A 24,661-nucleotide genomic window follows, 5' to 3' on the forward strand; every position below is an offset into this window, starting at 1 on the left:
CATCTGGATGGGACAGCGCCCCCAAACGGTAGCTCTGCCATGCGTCACATCTCTGCCACGCATTTAATGGTGCCAGCTATCAAGCACTACCTCAAAAATCCCATGCGTCTCATACGACTCTTTGGCCATCCATATCCTCGAGCCTGGGGGGCAAGTGTACCGGTCGGCACCGGACGACCGAAAGGTTTGCGTTAAATAACTTAGTTAAATAAAGAACGTGGTTACACGTGGAACGAGCAGTTATAGTTTCTGCTGAATAAGTCAAACACGCTCTCTAGAACACTCCCCGGATTTCAGGATGTCACCAAGCACGACCCAGAGACCACTAAGCATACCTCTAGCCATCAGTTACTTGGCCCACATGACCAAGGCCCAAGTCAACCTACTAAAGGGATTTCAGAAAGGGGGAAAATGTACGTTTTTCATAATATCAGAGAATTCTCACTTGAGCACCATCCTTGACTTGAGCGTCGGAGTGCAACCGCAGGTACCCCCGCCGACCGATCGAGGCACGCGAAGAGGAAAGGAGACGTGAAGAATAGGACAACCAAGAGTGAAGTAAACACTGTGTATCGACGTGGATCAACGTTACTCAGCTCCCACTATCCATACAGGTACAAAATTCATTTATGTTTGCTTACGGATCTTGATATCCAGAAGATCATTTATACTATTAAGATAAGTTTCCAGATAGTGAAATCCAAAAATGACATTAATTCTAAATTTGTATATATGAAACTTTGTAATTTGATTAGACATGTAAATATGAGAAAGACAAAAATTTTAAATCAGGATAAAACAGACATTTTACGTTAATATGTTAGGATAAAACAGACATTTTACATTAATGTGTTGGGTGCAAATGGATATGGTACGGAGAGAATCAGCCTTAAGTGGACTGACAAGTGCTTCCACTGGCCCAATCTCCCAGGTGGAGTGATTCTTATTTATTATCATCATCAGTTCTTTTCGTCTTCCTCCTCTTAAATATATAAACACATGCACTCACTAACTTGTTGTGTCTGAGTGGGATTAAAGTTGTTAAGGTTATCGAAAGTTGTTGGGATTGAAAATGGACCACAGTGCCGATGCACTTCGCACGGACTTGATGACCATAACGCGCTTCGTGTTGAACGAGCAATCCAAGCACCCCGAGTCACGCGGCGATTTCACCATCCTTCTCAGTCACATTGTGCTTGGTTGCAAGTTCGTCTGCACCGCGGTTAACAAGGTTCTGCCTTCGATTTCTCGATTAATTTTGCTCTAAAATCAAGATGAAGAGTAACGAAACTTCTGTTGCAGATTGTGTGTTTATGCTTCAATTAATACATCGTGATCTGTGTAGGCTGGACTTGCTAAGCTTATTGGACTCGCTGGAGAGACCAATGTTCAGGTATGCGTGTGCTTGCTTCTTCATGAATAAATCGATGAATTTTTTTTTAATTTTTTGGTGTGGTGAGATTTGAAGGCACTGTTTGCAATGCCACTACGATTGTGGCTATCTGTATGTAATATGAACAATCATTACTGTAATTTAATTAAGTTAAGACCCAGTGTGTGTGTGTGTGGATTTTATTTATTTAATTATTTATTTTCCTTGCATCTGTGTTTGGAAGGAAGGGTGAAGAACAGAAGAAGCTAGATGTTCTTTCCAATGAGGTTTTCATCAAGGCTCTCGTAAGCAGTGGCCGAACCGTAAGTGATTATGTGATTTTCTTTATTTATTTTGAGGTTCTGAAGAAGGATATGCGTTGCAACATCAAGGTTTTGGAATTTTTTTTTATGATTCTATTTGTTCACAATTTTACACAGCAAAAACACGACATCAATTTAAAATTTTGGTTTATTTTGAGGTTTTAAAAATGGTCCAGACTACGATTTAGACCCGAAGGGTTCTGGATTCTCTATATAATTGCCTTTGTTTACAACTTTACACAATTTTGAAATTACAAGGAAACCATAAGAATTTTAAACCTTCTTTATTTTAAGGTCTAAAAGAGCAGTCCTTTGGCTGCAACATCAAGGTTTTTATTTTATTATCACTTTGTGTCCCCATGTTTGTTCAGAAATTCAAGCCACCTTGACAATCCCAACAAAACCGTGATAGTAGTTTAAAACTTCTATTCATATGTTTATTTATCATTTATTTTGGCTGTGATTCTATTAATGGGGCTTCTGGTGATAGTGTTGTCTATCTTTGAACAGTGTATCTTGGTTTCTGAAGAAGATGAAGACGCTATAATTGTGGAGCCTTCTAAGCGCGGAAAGTTGTTCATTCTCTCTCTTTCCTAGTTCTGTTAGTTTTTGTTCTGTGTATGAGGTTTTAAATTACAGTTGCAACAACTACGGTCACATGTTGGGCAATTGTGACTTGTGCAAGTTACAGCTGCATCATGGGACCGTTTCTGCAATTAAAAACCTTATAGAAAATGTTTTGCTTGATTTTTCTTTTCTGATTAGTTTGTTCGATGTTTTGGTTTTTAATTGCTGGCAGGTACTGTGTTGTTTTTGACCCCTTGGATGGCTCGTCTAACATTGATTGTGGGGTTTCCATTGGCACAGTACGACCCCTCTTCCATCTTGCAGTTATTACTGTTATGACAAAAGTTTAAACTCAATTTCTTACATGTTTGTTCTTAGTTAAAAATAGAGTCTAAACTCAATAGAAAATGCTAACAACAATCTCTAACACATTATTTTTGTATAGAAAGTTAAATTTTTTTATAGGTTTAATAATTATATTTACTGATTTTGTAGTTTTCAATAAATTTTAGTCAATTATAAAGTGTAATAGGAAGAATGTGTTACTAGCATTCCTTGACTCCGTAATTAATGTGTTTAATTCAAATTTTTACTGAAGTAAGCTTCACTTCAATTCTAATTAAGAACAGCAGTACCAAAAGCATCTAAGAAACTACACAAGTATATATAACTTTTGTCCACCACCACCACCACAAATAATAATAATATTATAGTTGTGCTTTCAATGGGAATCCTCTGTTGCTTGAGTTATTTATGGAAGGATTAAAATTCCTGACTAACTGGATATTGCGCCTGCCAATTGAATATGTTGTAGATTTTTGGAATTTATACGTTAGCAGATGTCCATGAACCAACTGTAGAGGATGTCCTGCTACCTGGGAAGAAAATGGTGGCAGCTGGTTATTGTATGTATGGAAGCTCTTGCACGGTATGACAAACCTACGTACTTTTTTATTGCTTAGAATTTAGATAACAGTATTTTATCGTTTGGGACAAAATTTATTAAGATGGTATGAATTTTTGTTTCACATTTTTGGGGGGAAGTAGAAAACAATATTCAATCTTCTTTTTTTTCTGGAATAGCTGCGGACTGAGACTTTCCTTTGCTTTCATTAGAAACTTGCAATGCTTAATAACTCAATTTCAATTTGAAACCTATCGGTTTTGCAGCTTGTCTTAAGTACTGGAGCTGGTGTTAACGGTTTCACCCTTGACCCATCTCTTGGTGAATTCATCCTAACTCACCCTGACATTAAGGTATTACTCTTATCACTTATGTGTGACTATTATAAATTATCTTCTTTCAGGAAATGCTTGCTAGGCTGCTCGTATGAAAGTCAGCACCTGCTTGATTTTTCTATTTGTTTAAACTGAATCTAACGAAAAATATTTCTCTTGGCCTTAAACTATGCCCAAAGGCCACAAAAAGTGTCTTTGGTTAAAGACTGAGCAATTTCAAATTGGATGCCGGAGGCTTTACTTCCCATACAAACTTGCTCGACTTATTTTAATTTAGTTAGGATGACGCTAATCATTTTCCTTCCTTCTTTAGAATAAAATGTTTGACGATGTTTGGTAAAATATATCTTGGTCCCTCAAAATATCCTAAAATTCAGTTTGAATCTATATAAAAACTGAATGCTTTTTCAATATCTTCTTCTACCAAAAGTAATGTAGTTGTAACCCCTTTTCAGGGATTAAAAACGTATATTTTGTATTGCAATATAGGAACTAAAAATATGTATTCAATTTTTACAAGGACTTAAGTCCAATTTCAAAATATTTTCTAGAACCATATTGTGCCCAACAATATTTATTAACTATTTAGATGATTGACATAAAAAAATTATTGACATGATCTGTTCTCCTTGAATAATAGAAATGTACGACGGCATATGTTTTTTCTTCTGTTATTTTTTTAACCTGAAAGAGTCCCTATTTAAACCTTCGGAAGTAGGAATTATGTTCCTGTCCAGTGTCCTTTGATATCCCTGATTTTTTATCATTGCACCAGTATTTCTTGATCTTTACTGGATTTTGAGGCAGAGAAAGTTACTGCACCAATTCATATACGAATAACCACGCCATATGTTGATCATGTGATGTATTGTTCTTCTTGCAGATCCCAAAGAAAGGAAAGATTTATTCAGTTAATGAAGGAAATGCGAAAAACTGGGATGGTCCTACTGCAGCGTATGTTCGAATTCAGTAATGTTATAGTGTTCTCAGGCATTAAAGAGCAAATTTTGTCATCTTGTAATTCGTATTTTGCTTCTGTGCAGTTACGTTGAAAAATGCAAGTTTCCAGAAGATGGTTCATCGCCAAAGTCTCTAAGATATATTGGAAGGTATCATTAGATTCTCAATCCTTGAAGCAGTTCAATTTACTCATTGCCTTGTTTAGATCTCAGAGTTGAATTAGTTAATTGCCACCCTGCAACTTATTTTCTAACAGCTAATACAAACAACTATTAGAAATAATAATCAGACCAAAGTTAGTTTTAAAAAGGTACGAAGAGTAACATTTAATAACAAATAAATAAAAAAGAAGTCACCTAAGACTCTCCTTGGTAATGGTTTGCTCTATAATGAAGCTTGCAAATTTTCAACTAAGAGTAAAGTTGAGTTTTTAAGTATTAACGGTTATCTATAATTTGTTGGATATTGGACTCCCTTCCTATGTGGAGAAAAGAATCCACTTGATGTCTCACTTAACTAAGTGGAGAGGGATTTGAAGTTAAATGGAGAGTAAGAGGAGAGGGGTTTCACTTAGAACACCAGCAACTTGAGAGAGAGGAAGAGAGAAAATCATTCTCGATTTTTCATGTAACCATTACTGCAGATTAGTTCACCATTGGATCAAACTGAAAATTTGACCTCTGATTCAAAGCTGATTTGAAACACCTGATTCTTCATTTTGAATAGTTGTGTATTTGGGATTTTTCATATTGGTAAGAATCCAACTTTTCATTCAAGGTTCAAACATATTGATGTAAGGTATCATTGGATGAGTGATGTTTTGTATGCTAGACTGATGATAATGGTGCTGATATGATGACTAAGCATTCCCAAGAGAAAAGTTTGAAGTTTGTTGTGAGATTCGTCGGTTTGCCAGTTATCTCCAAATAATTGGAGATATGTTGCTATTGGTCCCTTCCTATATGGAGAGAAGGTCCAAATTGAGAAGCCCACTTGATGTCTCACTTAACTAAGTGGAGAGGGCTGTGAAGTCAAAAAGAGAGTAAGAGAAAAAGGTCTTAAGTCACTTAGAACGCCATCACTTTGAGGGAGAGGAAGAGAGAAAGTCATTCTTGGTTTTTCACATAACAACTGTAAAATCGCTACTGAAGATTAGTTCACTGTTGGATCAATGATAATTTAACACTTGGTTCTTCATTCTGAACGGTTGAATCTTTAATACGGGGTCTGAGTACAGAGATATTCAATTTGTATAGTAGCTGTGTATTTAAGGTTTTCATCTTCCTTGTTCTCTTTTTGTATGCTTTATTGCCTTGTTGTTTGGTTGGGTGTTAGCACTGTTTTGTTTGTGCACTTGATTGAGACACCATTATACGTTTTGTTAATCACAATGGAGCTATTTCTTTGGTTTGGACGACCTGTGGTTTTTACCCTTGCTTTGAAGGGTTTTCCACATTAAATTTTTGGTTTGTTTATGATTTTGGTGATTTGTTACTATTTTTCATTTGTGTTAAAATCTTTCCACTACATTAACCGTTAGAGTGTGCTATGTATTGTTATTGTGTTATTGTTTCTCCATCACAATTAACACTCATTGCCATAGTCTGTCAAGAATCATTAATTTTCTAGCAGTTGATTTATATTTTCCGGTCTAACATGTTTTTACCTTGAATCTAAATCACACACACCAATTTACTCTGAACTTTTTTTCTGGTTGAAATTTACCGGAGCATACATAAAGGATGAGCTCTGATGCACAGACACGACATTTGACCTAATGTATCTGTGTCCAACACGCACGGGATACGGATACATGTAGACACTTCCAAAATTTGTATCTGTTGAGGGTCTATTCCTATAAAACTGGCTTCTGTTTTCTGTTGCTTCTGTTTTGTAAGGCTTTTGTTTATTTTACTCGTATCTCGTGTCCGTGCGTCATAGGATCAGTCATAGAATAAAAGATAAAAAGACCTGTAATGTACTCCATGTAATTGTTAAACTGATAACTTAGTTCGTTTATTCACAGAAAGAGTATTAAGAAAATTGATAGTTCGGGTGCTCTGAAGAATGTCATGGTTCAATAGTCATTTATGCTTAGAAATACATATTATGTACAATTGCTCTGAAAGTAAACTGCTAACAGAGTTTGTTAATAGCTATTTTGAGTTCAAATCAACTTTGCTTTGCATTATCCTCATGAACTATGAACCAAAAGAAATCCTCTTAAGTGCTGCTCTTGAATGACACCACAGAATGACTACCCTATATAAGTTTCAACTTCTTTTTTCAATTTACGACATTTCTATACATTAACAGCATGGTAGCTGATGTTCATCGTACATTGCTTTACGGAGGCATCTTTTTGTACCCTGGTGATAAGAAAAATCCTAACGGAAAACTTCGGTATGTCATGTTTAACCTTCATATTTAGTCATTCATTTGAAATTGTTGGCTTATGAATTGAACTGTTTTGTGCAGTGTTCTGTATGAAGTCTTCCCAATGTCATTTTTGTTGGAACAGGCAGGAGGACAGTCTTTCACGGGCAAGGAACGGGTAATTTACATCCATTTTTAACCGACTCTGCCAATATTTCCTTGGTTTATTTAACATATTTAGGTCTTCATACCTATGCCAATTTTTCTTTTGTCATTCTACTCAAAATCTATATTTAAATTTTTATATAATCAATTTTTCTATATTTTAATCCTTATATTTTCATTTTATAGAGGTTTTTACACTGCCAAAAACACAAACTGTAACCAAAAAAATTGTCCATGAGAATTAAAATAGAGTTTTTATTATATAAACTATGAAGCACAAGCCTCTCTTTATTTGAAGTATTCTTATGTCGAACAAGTTTCCCACACCAACACTTTCTGACATTTGTTCGACATATATTTTTGACACAAGCTAACACCTTCGCAAAACTGAAAGACTTCCATATATATGGACACAAGTTAATATTCATTAGGCCTACTTCATCAACTTGAACATTTTGTTTTATTACTCATTTCATTATGTGGTGTCTCCAAGTCTTTTATTTTATGTCTGTGTTTGTAGCATGCTTGGGTTTGATACGTCTTTCATATGGTATAAACTAAAACAAATAAGGACTAAAATATTAATTAAACTCTTTTTTTTCATTTGAAATTTGAATCACCTCTACCCACTCTTGCTAATGTTTCGTTTGGCAGTACGAAAATAGGTGCAGGAGAGTGTAATAGAGAGAGTGTAAGTGATGTGAAATGAAAATTAAAAAAATGAGATCCATTAGTATTTTGTAGTCCTTAAGTGGAATGAAAATGAAGTTGGAATAGGATTGAGATTCACTTATTTCTATTAATCCCTACCAAATGCAACCAAAGGAAATATGGCTGTATAGTTTCAAAGGTACCATTTGGCAATGAACTGATGAATGTTGAATGTGATCAGGCACTTGATTTAGTTCCAACGAAGTTGCACGAGCGATCTCCCATTTTCCTTGGTAGCTATGATGATGTTGAGGAAATCAAAGCGCTTTATGCTGCTGAGGGTAAAGAAGAATGATCCTGAAAGACACATGCATCCTTGTATTTTTGGCTACTCACATGCACTTGTTTTCCCATTGTTATTAGCAGGTTCTTGTTCAAAACTTCTTAACTGCTCTGTATTTATGCTAATAAAAGTGGTTAACGTGCCTGTCATGGTTATAAAATTTATGTACATAAAAAATTATTTAGAATAAAGTAGCAATTTAGCATCTTACTGGAGAAGAACTACTGTTTAACATATTTTCATTACCTTTATTTCAAATTACTATAATGAAAGTACACATTTCAGAACACTCTTCAGCACTATTTCCCCAATTCGTGAAGATATACAAGTCTAAACAATCTAATGTACACAACACACCTTTGATTTCTATTTTAACTCATCTATTTTCTTTATACCAACTTATTTCCATCGAACCGATTCTTACCTCTATCAAACAAATCATTAATGATTTCACTGTGCTTTGTACTATAATAAGCTACCAGTATTCTCCAAATCATGAATGGCAAATTATCTTAATTATTTTTTCGGAAAAAAGTTTCTTTTTGATTAAAATGTCTAGAAAACTTTATAATTAGATGCACCAAACTGGAATATTTGAGAATGTAAGATTACAAATTTATTTTTGTCTTAAAAAATATTTGAATAATAAAATATGAAGTATTTTTGTGTAGATTTAAGTTAATTAAATATTCATAAATTTAAAAAGTATAATTAGTAAATAATTTTATTAATAATATAATTAAATATTTATATTAATTAAATTTAGGTAATAATTAATATTTGGATTATTAACTATACGTATACGTATTTTATATTTAGAATAATATTAATAATAATGATAATTATGACTATTATTATGAAAAGGTTAATACATTTTAAATTTAATTGAATATTTAAAAATTTATTTAAAATAAAAAATTGTATTTTAAAAAATATTATGATATATGAATTAACAACATTTAAAAATTGATATTTTATATTTAATGTATCATTCTTTATTTCAATTTATATGCAATAAAACAATGAAAAGCAAACAAAGTACTCGTAATGGATAATAAAAAATACTACTACAAATAAATTTAACCATCATAACTCATTAAAATACAAAAATAAATCTATAACAGATTATAATAAACTAAATCATATTGATATAAACATAATAATTATACAGAAAAATATATGTATATAAACATAACAACATGAATTTTTATAAACATTAAACATATACTATAAAATTCTAAACAAAATCACATAAAAACAAAGCAATATTTTTCAAAATTAGAAAACGTTGGAGTAATGGAAAATAAAAAGTACTACTCCAAACAAAAAATTAACCATCATAAGTAATTAAAATACAAAAATAAATTTATAACAGATTATAATAAACTAAATCATATTGATATAAAAATAATAATTATACAGAAATATATCTGAATAACAACTAAAATATGAATAACTATTGTAATGTAAACATAGAGTCAATTTTTTTGAGTGTGTTTTAACCAACAAAATCAATTAGGAATAGAAACAGAATCGATTAGGCAAAAAAACATAAAGTCAAATTCTTTGAGTGTGTTTTAACCAACAGATTAGACACCAAAAAAATGGAATCACCGATAAAATGGAAGCTCCAAACAACAGCAAAATTCCTTGTTTATGTGCATGCCATGATTCTTTTAAGCTATAAAGATGATTGAAAACTGACTATCTAACATAAATCTCTAATCATGAGAAATGATATCACTACTTCAGTTGTACAATTTCATAAACAGTGACACTTGTTATTCAAATCATCACATAGTTCATCGGTCCATGTTATGCAGTCCTCAAGGGTGGGGAAACCAATATCACCCCATCTCCCCTAACAAACAGGAAAGGAACCATCCGCTTAGTAGTCTGCAATCAGAAACAAAACAAAACATCATCCAAGGAAATTTATCTTAGATATAATATACCATGCATTTGCCTTTAATTCAATAGAACCAATTTGAAGGATGATGCAGATTGAAGTTTGTAAATATATGCATTTGGCAAAATCTCAAAGGTGTTCCCTCTTTGGTTGTCCATAGTGCATTACACATCAATAATCAACAAGTACTCAAAATTTCCATCAACTAATCATAGTTCTACCGCTTTGCTTTGCCAAAAAATTATATATGTATGTATGTCTATATATACATATATAGCTTACCCTCACAATTTCTATAATTATATATGTATATATAAATATACATGTATAGCTTACCCTCACAATTTCTTCATATGTCTCATCATCAATTTCCACAGTAGTAACAACCTCTTCAACATCACCAAGAATCATATTAAGATGCTGATCATAAGCCTGCAATTCCAAATTGAAAACCCACTACAAATTGAGAAATGGAAGGAGGCACATACAATAGAAAGGAATTCACATTTTCTGTACATTACCTTCTTTAATTGGAGATCAAGTTTAATAATTTTAGACTAGAAATATATATCAAATAGATGGCATTGGCCCCAGTTATGTCATGACAACAGATTATTTGACTGCGTGGCAGATAAATAAATAAGGAGAAAAAAGGCAAGCCTTTGCTGTGTACTAATTTAAGGGGAAGCACATCTTAAGCACTAATCAGATCCAAAATTAATCCATTTTAAGACCCTTTAAATAATGTCTCATTTTAACTTTTGTGTGTCATTAAAAGTACTTTATCCATCAGGTAACTCACTACTTCAATCAAGAAGTGATTTTACGCTTTGCACAGAAAAGGAGAAGCAACAAAACTATTAGAGATCAGATTGAAAGTTTAATAGCTGTAGTTATGTTAAGCACATCATAAGTTTATGGATACATAGCTGATTTTGAGGTTTCATGCTGAAAGTTTACCTCACCATTCATCACCCATTTCATAACAAACTGAAATCTGAAACCTATGTAGTTATGATATTTCTCATATTTACACTTCCACCAAATGAACAAGAAAGACCAACGACAACCATGTGTAATTCATAAATTCATTGTAAACTCAGGTTGGTTTCAACTCACAAACAGGAACCATTCGGTAAATCAATTAACAAACTCATTGTAATCTTAGAGAAATTCAAGAACAGTAAATAAATAAATGCATAAAAACACCAAAACCCCCCTCCTCCAAAAAAAAACACTTAGTTATAGCTCTAAAAGAACCTTAAAAAACAGTCATTTCAATATGATAGTCTCATCTAATCCAACCATTTAAATCCTTTCCGCATAAAGGGCTTAGAAATCCCTAAGGGTTCATATTACTCTAATCTAATCTTCAACCAGTTACATAAAGTCCCTAGCCAACAAAGAATTAAAAACTAAAAACTAACAATCCACATCCCTCATCCTAAACCAGTTTATTTTAAATTCTAGTTCAAAACACTGAAATTTTCATTCAGCAATAAACAACAATTCCTTCAAAAACCCAAATTCGGAAAACATCAAAGATTCAACTCAATCTCCACAGGAAATTACCAAACAAACCTGTACTCTTACAAACGTTAGGGCAGTCAGAAAGGCAAAAACTTGCCATTAATTGCAATGCAAGCAACCCAGATTTCAATTATCTTGAAAACAACTTAAAAATCATAAATTTCTCACCTCACAAAACCTAATACACCATGTAAATTAATGGTAATCACAAAAAGAGTGCAAAAGTTGAAAGCAAACAAAATTCATGAAAAGGAGAAAAAAGACTGAAAATTACGTGAAGTTTTCCACGAAGCTCTCTGTCAGAACGGAGCTTGACGTAGATACGTTCGTCAAGGCTGAGCCTAATGAGATCCAAAGGCTCCTTCACCGCACTCTCTTCCTCTGTAGTCATCAATCACTTCACTACTTTCACTGGTTCTGCTTTTTGAGGTAAGTTTTTTCTTTGTAACCTTTTTCAGTAAATTTTTTCTTGTTATTCTTTCTACTTTCTTTTTCTTTAGTGTCAAAGTATTTGTAATTTTAGGCAAATTCTTTCTACATAACCTTTTTTTTAACCTCTACCATGCACATTTTTAAATTTTAAAAAATGTTATTTATTTTTGAAAATTATTCAAAATTGAAAAAAAAATACATTTGAAAAAACAAATTTATAATAGACTATTTGAAAATTAAAATTTGAAATAGAATTCAAAAATAAAATTTCTAAAAATGTAAAAAAAAAAAAATTCAAAAAATTTCAGAAACATATTAGGGAAAACGGTCTGTAATATATTTTTATTCTCATCCCTTTTCATTTAAGAATATTTTTGTTATTTTACATTAAAATTAGGTGCATGTTCAAATTTGATAAGGTGCTGGAAGTAATTGCCTATTTTATGGAACTTGCATGGGCTTAGCATAGGCCTAATCTTTAGGGCCCATGTCATAAATTTATACCTTCCCTTTTATATTTATTTTTTCAAAAACATTCCTTTTCGAAATTGAGAAGGAAAAACTTGAAAATTATGAAGTAAAAGTGTTTTTTTTTTTAAATTTCCAACTTAAAAAATTTCAAAGTATTTTTCCAATGTTAAATTCTTTTAAAACTTCCAAATTTTACTTTCTTAATTTTTTTAAATATTTCATAAAGTAATTTCTAGAATGTAATCTCTCCAATTGTCTTTTAAGGAGCAATATTTGCATGAATAATTAGCTAGAAAATCATTAAATAATAGAAACTAATTTTAAAGTTAAATAAAATTAATAACATTTAATTAAATATTATTTTATAAATTAAAATGATCGATATCTAAAATAGTTTTTAAATTTATAAACTAATTTATAAATTAATATCTACTTAGTTAATTGATATCTAATTGATTACTAAGATTTTAACCATCAATTTTAGAATGTAGAGTAGTTGATAGCTAATTAGATATCAATTTAAAAATTAATTTAACTTTTATTAATAATAAAAGTTACTTTAGATATTAGTAATTTTTTACTCCCTAAAATAATATATAATTTAATTAATATAATGATTAATTTTTTTATCTCTAAAATTAATTTTTATTTAATAATTTTTTTTTTAGTATATAATTTTATTTAATAATTTTTTTAGTGTGATGACATTAATAATATAGTTACTGGAAGGATATTGTGACTGTTGATGTCTTACATTCGTATAATTTTATACTATATTAATTTTTTATTTTTTATTTTATTTATTTGTAAAAAACTTCTATTTGTCATTGGACTTTTTCTTACTTTATTAATTTAATATAATTATAATTATTTTATTTAAAAACTACCACTAGAGAGGAGTTAGATCTAAATGGTGTGTTTGACAACTTGGTTTTAGCAAAACAGAATGGTCCAACATGCTATTTTATTTTCTAAAATCTAAGAATCTAGTTTGTTAAAGTTCAAGCAAGGGAACATGTAGGTATACAAGCATTTAGATATATAAAGTGTGTTCTTATGGGTCACCCTAATCTTTATAAGAACAAAAACTCAATTACAATTAACTATTGATACCATAATCAAAATACTAATAATGTAACAAGACAATTAAGACACTTAATCAAGTTCATTTATGTAAATAAAACTCATTGAGATTTTATGCACACTACAACATTTATACCTTTAGGCAACAATGATTTATCCTTGTAAAAATGTGACCTAAAACTAAAAAAGACAATACTTTTAAAAACGTGTCATATAATCACTTTAGGTCACAGTTTTTAAAGGTAGATATTTAAGCCACATTTTTATGTGGGTCTTTAGAAAAAAATAATCAACAATAAAAATGTGTGATTTAAAATAAAAGTGTGACTTATAATTTATCCATAAGCGACATAAAAAAAATGTAGCCTATATTTTATGATTAAAAATTTTAAAATTATTAAAAAAAAGTGTGGCCTAAAATTTTGTCTTATTACTAAACAAATTAAGAATTAATTAAGAGACATTGATGTTCCAATTTCTAATACATCTCTTTCGTGTTCGTGGTCTCCCTTAGTTCAACCTTAGCTCACTCTCCAACAATCACCATGGTCTCTCTGGCAGTCACCGTCATCTTCCATCCTGTCGTGGTTTCTCAGTCAATCGTGGTATCATCATCTTTTGTGTCTCAGTCTCTCTAATAATTTCTTTTGATTGCTTCTCGCCTCTCTCCCTTTAATCTCATTGCTCGCTTTCTCATTAGTCTCACTATTTCTCGTCTCTCACTCTCACTCTGCAACATGCAAAGGTTTATTGAGTTGCTTGTCCCACCTTCCATGATGTTCCACAAAGACAAATAATTAACCAAAATATATTACATTGAGTTAGTTTTTTGTTATGAATTTCAAAATCACTATCCTAACAAACAAAAACATATATAATTAGCTAACTAAATTAAAATACCTTTTTTGATAGCATTGAAAGTCTTTTGTATATGCTCTTTGGCTTGATCCTTCGCTTCATAAATGAAAGTCATAATTGGCTTTTGATCTGAATTAACCAATCGAAGCACTTCAAAAAGAGGCAATACACCCTTCAAACAAGTTATGACATTCTTCCAAAAATCTTTATCTAAAATCACATCTTCAACTATTTTTCCATCATTTGTTTTAGCAAACATGTTAGACTTACATCCATCACTACTAAACATTTTAATTAAAGCTCCCTTATTCACATGAAGGTACCCTAAAGTTAAGTAAGATGTAGCAAAGCGAGTAATACATGGCCTTACCAAATCTCTTCCTTTTGTGTAATGTTGTAGTAGAGATATTAAAGAAGATCTTGAATAGATAAAGATAGTAATTTTTTCACCTTTTGGAATTGTCTCCTAATGAATTGAGATTTACTTCTCATAACCTTCCAACATTAAGTCAACACAATGTGCAACACAAGGTGTCCAAAATAGCCTTTTCCTCTCTGCCATCAACATTTGACCAAAAACTTTGTAGTTTATTGCATTATCAGTTACAACTTGAATGACATCGTATTCTCCCACCTCTTCAACAATGTTATCAATCCTCTAAAAAACTTTCTCAGTTGTTTTACATATAACATATGCTTATACGGACTTTAGAAATACAGTTCCCTTTGGGTTGTTCACCAAGAAATTTATTATTGTCCTTCTTTTCTTATTAGTCCAACCATCAGTCATAATCGTACATCCCATTTTCTTCTATTCATCCATATGTGCTTATAGAGTAAGTGATGTATTTTTTACCACCTTCTTCAAATATTTGACTCTAATATCATGATAGGATGAATGTTTAAATTCAAGACCATGTCTTGAAACCAAATCAAAAGCAGTGAATTATTCACGTTTTGCCATATTGAAAGGTATAACGTTGTTATATAAGAACCTACCAATTGCTTGAAATGCCTCCTCTCTCATACCTTTCTTAAACATGTTATTGATGGTAGCTTGTGTACTAACTCTATTCTTAAAAAAAATTGTCACTGGGATTGTTGTACGACTCCTCACTATCTTTCTTTTCTCACCAACTTTTTCCATTTCCTCATCATCCATGCTTGCTTTCTTATTTTATTTTTTTTTGCAAACTAACAACAATTTCCCATATTTCCTTTTTAACTTCATCAGGAATATCTTTTCAAGCTCCAACATCCTTTCGAGTATTAGCTAAGTGATACTTCAATCGATAAACTCTCTTTGTTAATACCTTTTGATAGTATTTGCATTGAAGTTTTCTAGTATCCCTAGCAACTAAGATACAATGCTTCCAAGCAATATCATTCCTATTTCTTGGAGCAGTTTTGGGAGACACAATCACGAGTATAAAATTCATTTTAATGATAGGAATTTGGGACTACAGATTAGGTGCAGTGAAGTGATAATTGAATGCAGTGAGTAAAACAAAGGAAGAAAAATGCACTTTGGTTGCAATGAGTAAAACAGAGGAAGAAAGAAAACTGCAATTTGGAATGCAATGCTTATTCACTAAAATTAAATAGATGAGGGGAAGAGAAGGGAGAGCAGGAGTTGTGACTTTTGATGGTTTTAATCAAATCATTGCACTGGGGAACTTGTAAGAGATGGATTCAATTGGCTTAAAAAAATTAATTGTGATGTAGCAACTCTTTAGTTAGTACGATGAAGGAAGTTGGAAGAGAAGAAGTCATTAGGTTTACGTGACATATATAAATTGATTTTAAAAAATAGAAAAGGTTTGTTTAGTGAGTGATTTGGTTTTAGTGATTGAGTAATTGTCACATGCAAATTGTGGCTTCAAAAACTAATTATGAAAATTTGGGCTTTATTTAATTGGGTCCATGTGTTGCCTCATTTTAAATCACTCGGAAAACTTAAAGGTAGTTTCTTCCTATACCCCTACATTTTATATACAAGGGTAAATTTGTAATCTTACAAATTTTACTATTCAAAATAATTTATAATATTCTTACAACCATCACATCACTCACAAATTTCAATAAAAAATTTTCACACATCTACTCTAACATACCCTAATCCAAACAACCTCAATTTTCTTCACACTTCTACTCCCCCTCACCCTCTAATCCAAACAAAGCCTCTAATCCAAACAAAGCCTTAGGCTTTGTTTGGATTAGAGAGTGTGGGGGAGTGGAAAGTTGAGGGTGTGGAGGAGTGGAAGTGTGAAGAAAGTTGAGGTTATTTGGATTGGGGTATGTTAGAGTGAATGTGTGAGGAAAGTTTATTAAAATTGGTGAGTGATGTGATGGTTGTAAGAATATTATAAATTATTTTGAATAGTAAATTTGTAAGATTACAAATTTACCCTTATATATAAAAGAAGAATAAATAATGATTAATATCTTTTTGCATATTTTATTTAATTAAAATAATTTTAAATTTTATTTATAAATAAAAAAATATAAAATTAAAAGAAATAATGAATTATAATTTTAAATTTAAATATAATTTTATTATTTAACATTTTATTAATTTAATTTATTTACATAATTTTAATATTATTTATGATTTTTTAAATTATGGTATGTTATATATATATATATATAAATATATAATTAATTTTAATAATGATTTTCATTATTATGAAAAACAAAATGTATATATTTAAAAAAAATAGATATTTAGAATATTCAAAAAAAAAAAAAAAAAAAAAAAATCTGGAAACCCATGAACATAATTGATTATCACTTCCCTTAAAAAAAGCCATATAATCGATTATCCACAGTCATAATTGACTATTCTTGTAGTTCAAAATCTAACATAATCGATTATGGTAACAGATAATCGATTATGGTCAAAATAACAAAGGTCCCATAATCGATTATGCTTGCCAAAAATTCTTATATAACCGATTATATCACGATTATAATCGATTATCAACTGTTTTTAACTACATAATCGATTATGTAGTGCGTTATTTTTCAATGATAATCGATTATGCTTCAAACTAAAATGAAAATAACGTAACTCCAGGGCAAACATGAACTACCAAATTCACTCTCCTACCTCTATGCTCACTGAAGACCCTCTCCAAACACCCTATATCAATGCAACTCTTTGTGTGAAGGCTAAACAGATGTGGTATTTGCTTCATTAGCTTCTAATGCAAAATAAAAGAGGTTGTTGTTGTGTAACGTAAATAAGGGCACCATTGTCATTCAACCAATCCTACGTGGCTTTCCATGCTTTCCACTCTCCTTTCTCCTCATATTTCAAATGACCCAAAAAACACTCATTTCCACTCATCCTCACCCTCACCCTCTCCCTCCCACAAAACCAAACAGGGTGGCCACCCTATAATCCGTCCGCGCTATAGGCCACCCCCTGATCCAAACACAGGCTTAGAGTGGATGTGTGAGAAAAGTTTATTGAAATTGGTGAATCATGTGATGGTTGTAAGGATATTCTAATTATTTTTAATGGTATAAACTGTAAGATTACAAATTTATCACATTCCTAAGTCGCTTTCTTTCTTCTCCCTCGTCTTTCTCTGCACTTGTCAGAAGGAACCTTCACCTTCCATCCATCTACTACCCCGACCCCACTCTCATTAATCTGCTTATCAAAACAAGGGGTGCACATTACTTCCATCTGAAGTAACAGTGCTCTCCCTGATCCAAACATATCAAAGGCAAAGTGAGATTAATGTGGAGACGCCATAACAAACACAACTATGAGAAAAAAGACTCTAAGACTCTAATGATAATTATTAATAATATTATTATTTAATGCATTTATTTAATTATTATTAATTTATTTAATTTATATTTATTATCATTATTTTAAAATTTTATTTTTAATTAACATTATTATTTTATAAATTAATTTTAAATATTATTTTTATTTTAATATTTAAACATTTATATTATTAATGTTAATAAAAAATTTACTATTATAAATATATAAATATTTATAATATCATTTTATTATTATATTATATTATTATATTATATTATTATAAAACCTAAAATTTCAAATCATGTATTTTATTAATTCTGATTAATAAGGAAAAAATAGATGTACAGTGTATGATTAAGTCATTATAAATTTTATAAAAGAAATGAGGGCACATGCGTCATTACCACATTCCTAAGTCGCTTTTTTTCTTCTCCCTCGTCTTTCTTTGTACTTGTCAGAAGGAACCTTCACCTTCCATCCATCTACTACCCCGGCCCCACTCTCATTAATCTGCTTATTAAAACAAGTGGTGCACATTACTTCCATATGAAGTAACAGTGCTCTCCCTGATCCAAACATATCAAAGGCAAAGTGAAATTAATGTGGAGACGCCATAACAAACACAACTATGAGAAAAAAGACTCTAAGACTCTAATGATAATTATTAATAATATTATTATTTAATGCATTTATTTAATTATTATTAATTTATTTAATTTATATTTATTATCATTATTTTAAAATTTTATTTTAATTAAAATTATTATTTTATAATTAATTTTACATATTATTTTTATTTTAATATTTAAACATTTATATTATTAATGTTAATAAAAAATTTACTATTATAAATATATAAATATTTATAATATCATTTTATTATTATATTATATAATTATATTATATTATTATAAAGCTTAAAATTTCAAATCATGTATTTTATTAACTATGATAAATAAGGAAAAAAATAGATAAAAAATAGATGTACAGTGTATAATTAAGTCATTAGAAATTTTATAAAAGAAATGAGGGCACATGCGTCATTACCACATTCCTAAGTCGCTTTCTTTCTTCTCCCTCGTCTTTCTCTGCACTTGTCAGAAGGAACCTTCACCTTCCATCCATCTACTACTCCGAACCCACTATCATTAATCTGCTGATCAAAACAAGAGGTGCACATTACTTCCATCTGAAGTAACAGTGCTCTCCCTGATCCAAACATATCAAAGGCAAAGTGAAATTAATGTGGAGACGCCATAACAAACACAACTATGTGAAAAAAAGACTCTAAGACTCTAATGATAATTATTAATAATATTATTATTTAATGCATTTATTTAATTATTATTAATTTATTTAATTTATATTTATTATCATTATTTTAAAATTTTATTTTAATTAACATTATTATTTTATAAATTAATTTTACATATTATTTTTATTTTAATATTTAAACATTTATATTATTAATGTTAATAAAAAATTTACTATTATAAATATTTAAATATTTTATATATTTATAATATCATTTTATTATTATATTATATAATTATATTATATTATTATAAAACCTAACATTTTAAATCATGTATTTTATTAATTCTGATTAATAAGGAAAAAATAGATAAAAATGGATGTACAGTGTATGATTAAGTCATAAGAAATTTTTATAAAAGAAATGAGGGCACATGCGTCTTTACCATATTCCTAAGTCGCTTTCTTTCTTCTTCCTTATCTTTCTCTACACTTGTCAGAAGGAACCTTCACCTTCCATCTATCTACTACCCCTACCCCACTCTCATTAATCCGCTTATCGAAACAAGAGGTGTACATTACTTCCATCTGGAGGAACAGTGCTCCCCTTGATCCAAAGATGTCAAAGACAAAGTGAAATTAATGTGAAAAATTCATATCAACAATAGAGAAAAAAAAAAAGACTCTAAGATTGGTTTGTTTTTCACTAAGGAAAAAGTATAAGAACAAATAGAAAAAAAAAATATGAATCACATCTATTAAATCCATTTTCAATATAATCAGTTTGAAAAGTTTTTATTTTACATCAATTTTTAATTTAACCAATTTACTAGATTTATACTAAATTGATTATTAAAAAATAATTTAAAAAATAACATGAATTTACCTACTACAATTTTCTTAATAACCAATTTAAAATCCTTGCATACAAGGGTATTTTTGTAATACCAAAAATAAAATAAAGAAGAAAATATTTTTTTTTGTCTCCTAATCTTATGTAGGCACAAGTTGATTCAAATAATTTCTTACATAAAATTATCATATTAGACTAAATTTAACAAGATATTAACATACTATGTAACTTTTGTCATAAATAAAGCAAGTCATCAATTAATAATTGCAAAATGGTAAAATATAAATATAATATCTATCATTTAAAACTTTTCTATCTTCTTTTATATCTCTATCTTGAATGCAAATAAATTATTGTCCACATTCATAAATATCAATAGTCCTTATAACACACTTATTGATGCTAATTCTTTCCCATAAAATATCCAATAAATTTTCTTAGTAGTTTTAAAAAAATTCATCATGTTAAAGATTGAATAACTCCTGCAACACATTATACATTTGATTGTGTTATCAAATTAGTTTTCTCCTTTTTTTTTAGATCGTATCTTAATAATATTTATCTAAAAAAAATAATATTATTCTCTATTTATGAAGGTTCATCTCCTTCAAAATAATATTATTTTCTTCATAAAACATTGTGTTTATTTCCTATGATAAATATAAAACAACGAAACTCCTAATTAACTTTACCTACACCAATACTTTTTTTAATCTAACTACACTAAAATTAACTAGTTATTTATCATAAAAAAAATAATTAATTAATTAATATAATTTGTCTCATCCTTAACGGATATATTTATACTAACATTTGTAACTGTTCACATGCTCATTAAATACTTTATTTATAAAAGTAAAAGTAACTGTTAACAAAAATTAATATTTTCTTTTTCTTTTTCTAATATCAAATAACAAAATACAAATTTCAAAATAAAACGCTGAATAAATTAAAAATATTCTCATAACTTTAAAATAAATATACTATAAATATTATAGAAATAATTAATATAAACACACATATTTATCCTATTTTCATCTCAATTTAAAATGTTAAATTTACATATATATTAATTTGAGTTAGAAAATATTTTTTAATATAACACGAAAGTTCAAACTTAGACCACCTAAGTATTTATAACAAAAGAAAAAAAATTATTAGAATGAGTGTTTATCAAGTGTTTTTTTGTTATTGTAACAAACCAATTAATACTTACTAGCGGAAACACTAGTGCAACCGCGTTTATGTTTCCGCATTTTTCTCTTTTACTCAACTTTTATGATAATAGAAATTTAACATAGATACATAAATAATTTTGGATAAGTCAAAATTGAAAAACAAAAAATGGAGTGCAGTGAGTGATTGAAAATGAAGGTTATTTATTTGATAGGTCAGATTTGGTGTGAAAATGTGGAAGTATGTTCTATCTTTCTTCCTGTCTTAAAATAAGGAATGAAGGGAAGAGAGATGGAGTGATATAAAAACGGTACATTAATATTAATTTAAAAAATGAATTATTATTTTTTTTTCATATGAAATGATAAAATATTTCATTGTATTAATAAAATGAAATATATTAAATAAGGGTAGAATTGAAAAAAATTTGTCTACACAACAAAATGTTATAATGAGGAATCTCATTTATAAATAGATATAGATAAATAAATGAATTTTTAACGTAAATCTTATTATAATACGGAACTTCGACAGCATTGGTTAAGTCTCATTCAATGCGTATCAGAACACGTCGTCATCTAGTTGTATTGATTGTAGTGTGCAAAAACGTGGTACTTTTAACCATGCTATTGGGAGCACAAGTACCTTCCTTACTCCTATTTGTGATTGTGATAGCGACAACAAAAAAAAGATGTTGGAAAAAAAATTTACATTTTTTTGAATTGTACTTATTATAATTCATGATTTCTTTGAATTTTACATTTTTTTATTTATAAATGAAACTTAAAATTATTTTAATTAACTAAAATATGAAAAATGATTCATCATAATTTATTTTTCTTTTATATACCAGGGTAAATTTGTAATCTTACAAATTTTACTATTCAAAATAATTTATAATATTCTTACAACCATCACATCACTCAAAAATTCCAATAAATTTTATTCACACATTTATTCTAACATACTCTAATCCAAACAACCTCAACTTTCTTCACACTTCTACTCCCCCTCACTCTCAACTTTCCACTCTCCCTCACCCTCTAATCCAAACAAAGCCTTATTCTAATTGGTGAAAAAAATTGGTGAATGATGTGATGGTTGTAAGGATATTCTAATTATTTTTAATGGTATAAATTGTAAGATTTCAAATGTATCCTTGTGTATAAAAAAATAATTTTGTGTACATTTTAGTTAATTAAAATAATGTAAAATAATAATAATTATGAATAATATTATTATTTAATTCTTTTATTTAATTAATATTTATTATCATTATTTTAAAATTTTATTTTAATTAACATTATTATTTTATAAATTAGTTTTACATATTATTTTTATTTTAATATTTAAACATTTATATTATTAATGTTAATAAAAAATTTACTGTTATAAATATATAAATATATAAATATTTATAATATTATTTTATTATTATATTATATAATTATATTATATTATTATAAAGCCTAAAATTTCAAATAATATATTTTATTAACTTTTATTAATAAGGAAAAAATGGATGTACAGTGTATGATTAATTCATAGGAAATTTTATAAATGAAATGAGGGTACATGCGTCATTACCACATTCTTAAGTCGCTTTCTTTCTTCTCTCTCATCTTTCTCTGCACTTGTCAGAAGGAACCTTCACCTTCCATCCATCTACTACCCGAGCCCCACTCTCACTAATCCGCTGATCGAAACAAGGGGTGCACATTACTTCCATCTAGGGGAACAATGCTTCCCCTGATCCAAACATGTCAAAGGCAAAGTGAAATTAATGTGAAGAAGTCATATCAAACACAACTAAGAGAAAAAAAGACTCTAAGATTGATTTGTTTTTCACCAAGAAAAAAATATAAGAATAAATAGAAAAAAAAAATATGAATCACACCTATTAAATCCATTTTCAATATAATCAGTTTGAAAAGTTTTGATTTTACATCAATTTTTAATTTAACCAATCTACTAGATTTATACTAAATTGATTATTAAAAAATAATTTAAAAAAGTTATGATAATTTAAAAAATAACATGAATTTACCTACAACAATTTTCTTAATAACCAATTTAAAATCCTTGCATACAACGGTATTTTTACCATTTTATTTCTATTATGCATAAATCATATTTGTGTCCTTAAACCCTAATACGGATGTTCGACAACATTGGTTAAGTGTCATTCAATGTCTGCCTATCAGAACACGTCGTCATCTAGTTGTACTGGTTGTAGTGTGCAAAAACGTGGTACTTTTAACCATGCTATTGGCAGCACAATTGTCTTCGTTGCTCCTATTTGTGATTTTGGACAGTTTGTTGTTTTGAGAATAGCGACAATAGAAAAAGATGTTGGAAATTTTTTTTGGGGTTGTCCAAACTACAAGGTAAAATTTATTCAATTAGGTTTGATAGAAACTTAAGAATGTTATTTTAAACTTATTCATTGTTCAATTTTATTGTTTTCTTGAAAACAGATTAGAAGTGACATGGTTCTAGGCTGTAATTTTTTCAAATGGTGCATTGAAGACGTTGCCGATGAAAAAGATGCAATTATTAACATACAACAGAATAATATATGTCTTTTAGAAAACTGTTTGAAGGTCTCCACAAGAAGGATTAAAATGTTCTTACAGGGGATGTCTTTTCTTTTTCTAATTAACATTATTATGTTCTTCATCTTTACATAATTTCAAAATTACAAACAAATTAACATGTCTTTATATCTCTTTCCGGATTAAATGTAATGACTTTATATTATATATTTTAACAACTACTTAATATTCATGTTATATTCTAAATATCTATTTTCTTTTTTAAATATATTCATTTTGCTATTCATAATAATGAAAATCATTATTAAAATTAATTATATATATATATATTTGTATATATATAAAATAATATAATTTAAAAATTCTTATATAATATTAAAATTATGTAAGTAAATTCAGTTAAGTAAAAAATAAAATAAAATAAATAAAATGTTAAATAATCAAATTATACTTAAATTTAAAATTATAATTCATGATTTCTTTCAATTTTACATTTTATTTATTTATAAATGAAACTTAAAATTATTTTAATTAACTAAAATATGAAAAATGATTCATCATTATTTATTCTTCTTTTATATACAAGGGTAAATTTGTAATCTTACAAATTTTACTATTCAAAATAATTTATAATATTCTTACAACAATCACATCACTCACAAATTTCAATAAAGTGTTTCACGCATCTACTCTAACATATTTTAATCCAAACAACCTAAACTTTCTTCACACTTCTACTCCCCCTCACCCTCAACTTTCCACT

The 24,661-nt window shown here is 29.1% G+C and overlaps 2 protein-coding genes across 4 annotated transcripts; one reads left to right on the forward strand and one right to left on the reverse strand.

Annotated features, from left to right (window-relative positions):
• Positions 1–891: 891 nt before the first annotated feature.
• On the forward strand, positions 892–8,201 carry LOC137837750 (fructose-1,6-bisphosphatase, cytosolic-like). Of its 3 annotated transcripts, none has more exons than XM_068646861.1 (12): positions 892–1,231; positions 1,346–1,393; positions 1,617–1,695; positions 2,206–2,267; positions 2,495–2,561; positions 3,077–3,190; positions 3,433–3,519; positions 4,385–4,455; positions 4,545–4,610; positions 6,778–6,864; positions 6,940–7,015; positions 7,895–8,201. In XM_068646861.1, exons 2-12 carry the CDS (start codon positions 1,386–1,388, stop codon positions 8,006–8,008), a joined length of 831 nt encoding a protein of 276 aa, XP_068502962.1. In that variant the 5' UTR covers positions 892–1,231; positions 1,346–1,385; the 3' UTR covers positions 8,009–8,201. The 3 variants fall into 3 exon arrangements, with proteins under 3 accessions (XP_068502962.1, XP_068502961.1, XP_068502960.1); XM_068646860.1 differs by having other exon boundaries at positions 901–1,231; positions 1,303–1,393; XM_068646859.1 differs by having other exon boundaries at positions 925–1,231; positions 1,621–1,695.
• A 1,384-nt stretch (positions 8,202–9,585) lies between these two features.
• On the reverse strand, positions 9,586–11,924 carry LOC137837751 (sm-like protein LSM3A). Its single transcript, XM_068646862.1, has 3 exons — positions 11,710–11,924; positions 10,242–10,337; positions 9,586–9,892 (listed from the first exon to the last, which is right to left on the reverse strand). The coding sequence occupies exons 1-3, from the start codon at positions 11,824–11,826 to the stop codon at positions 9,812–9,814; spliced, it is 294 nt and encodes a 97-aa protein (XP_068502963.1). The 5' UTR covers positions 11,827–11,924; the 3' UTR covers positions 9,586–9,811.
• Between the last annotated feature and the right edge of the window lie 12,737 nt (positions 11,925–24,661).

The sequence above is a fragment of the Phaseolus vulgaris genome, chromosome 4, assembly GCF_000499845.2.
Source record: "Phaseolus vulgaris cultivar G19833 chromosome 4, P. vulgaris v2.0, whole genome shotgun sequence".
NCBI classification, from domain to species: domain Eukaryota; kingdom Viridiplantae; phylum Streptophyta; class Magnoliopsida; order Fabales; family Fabaceae; genus Phaseolus; species Phaseolus vulgaris.

Coding starts and splice junctions, on each gene's coding strand:
- LOC137837750 (XM_068646859.1), top strand. CDS start 1,073: ATGGACCACAGTGCCGATGCACTTCGCACGGACTTGATGACCATAACG. Junction 3,520..4,384: donor TAACTCACCCTGACATTAAG/GTATTACTCTTA, acceptor TTCTTCTTGCAG/ATCCCAAAGAAAGGAAAGAT. Junction 4,611..6,777: donor TCTCTAAGATATATTGGAAG/GTATCATTAGAT, acceptor ATACATTAACAG/CATGGTAGCTGATGTTCATC.
- LOC137837751 (XM_068646862.1), bottom strand. CDS start 11,826: ATGACTACAGAGGAAGAGAGTGCGGTGAAGGAGCCTTTGGATCTCATT. Junction 10,338..11,709: donor AGCTTCGTGGAAAACTTCAC/GTAATTTTCAGT, acceptor TTGGAATTGCAG/GCTTATGATCAGCATCTTAA. Junction 9,893..10,241: donor CATATGAAGAAATTGTGAGG/GTAAGCTATACA, acceptor TTCTGATTGCAG/ACTACTAAGCGGATGGTTCC.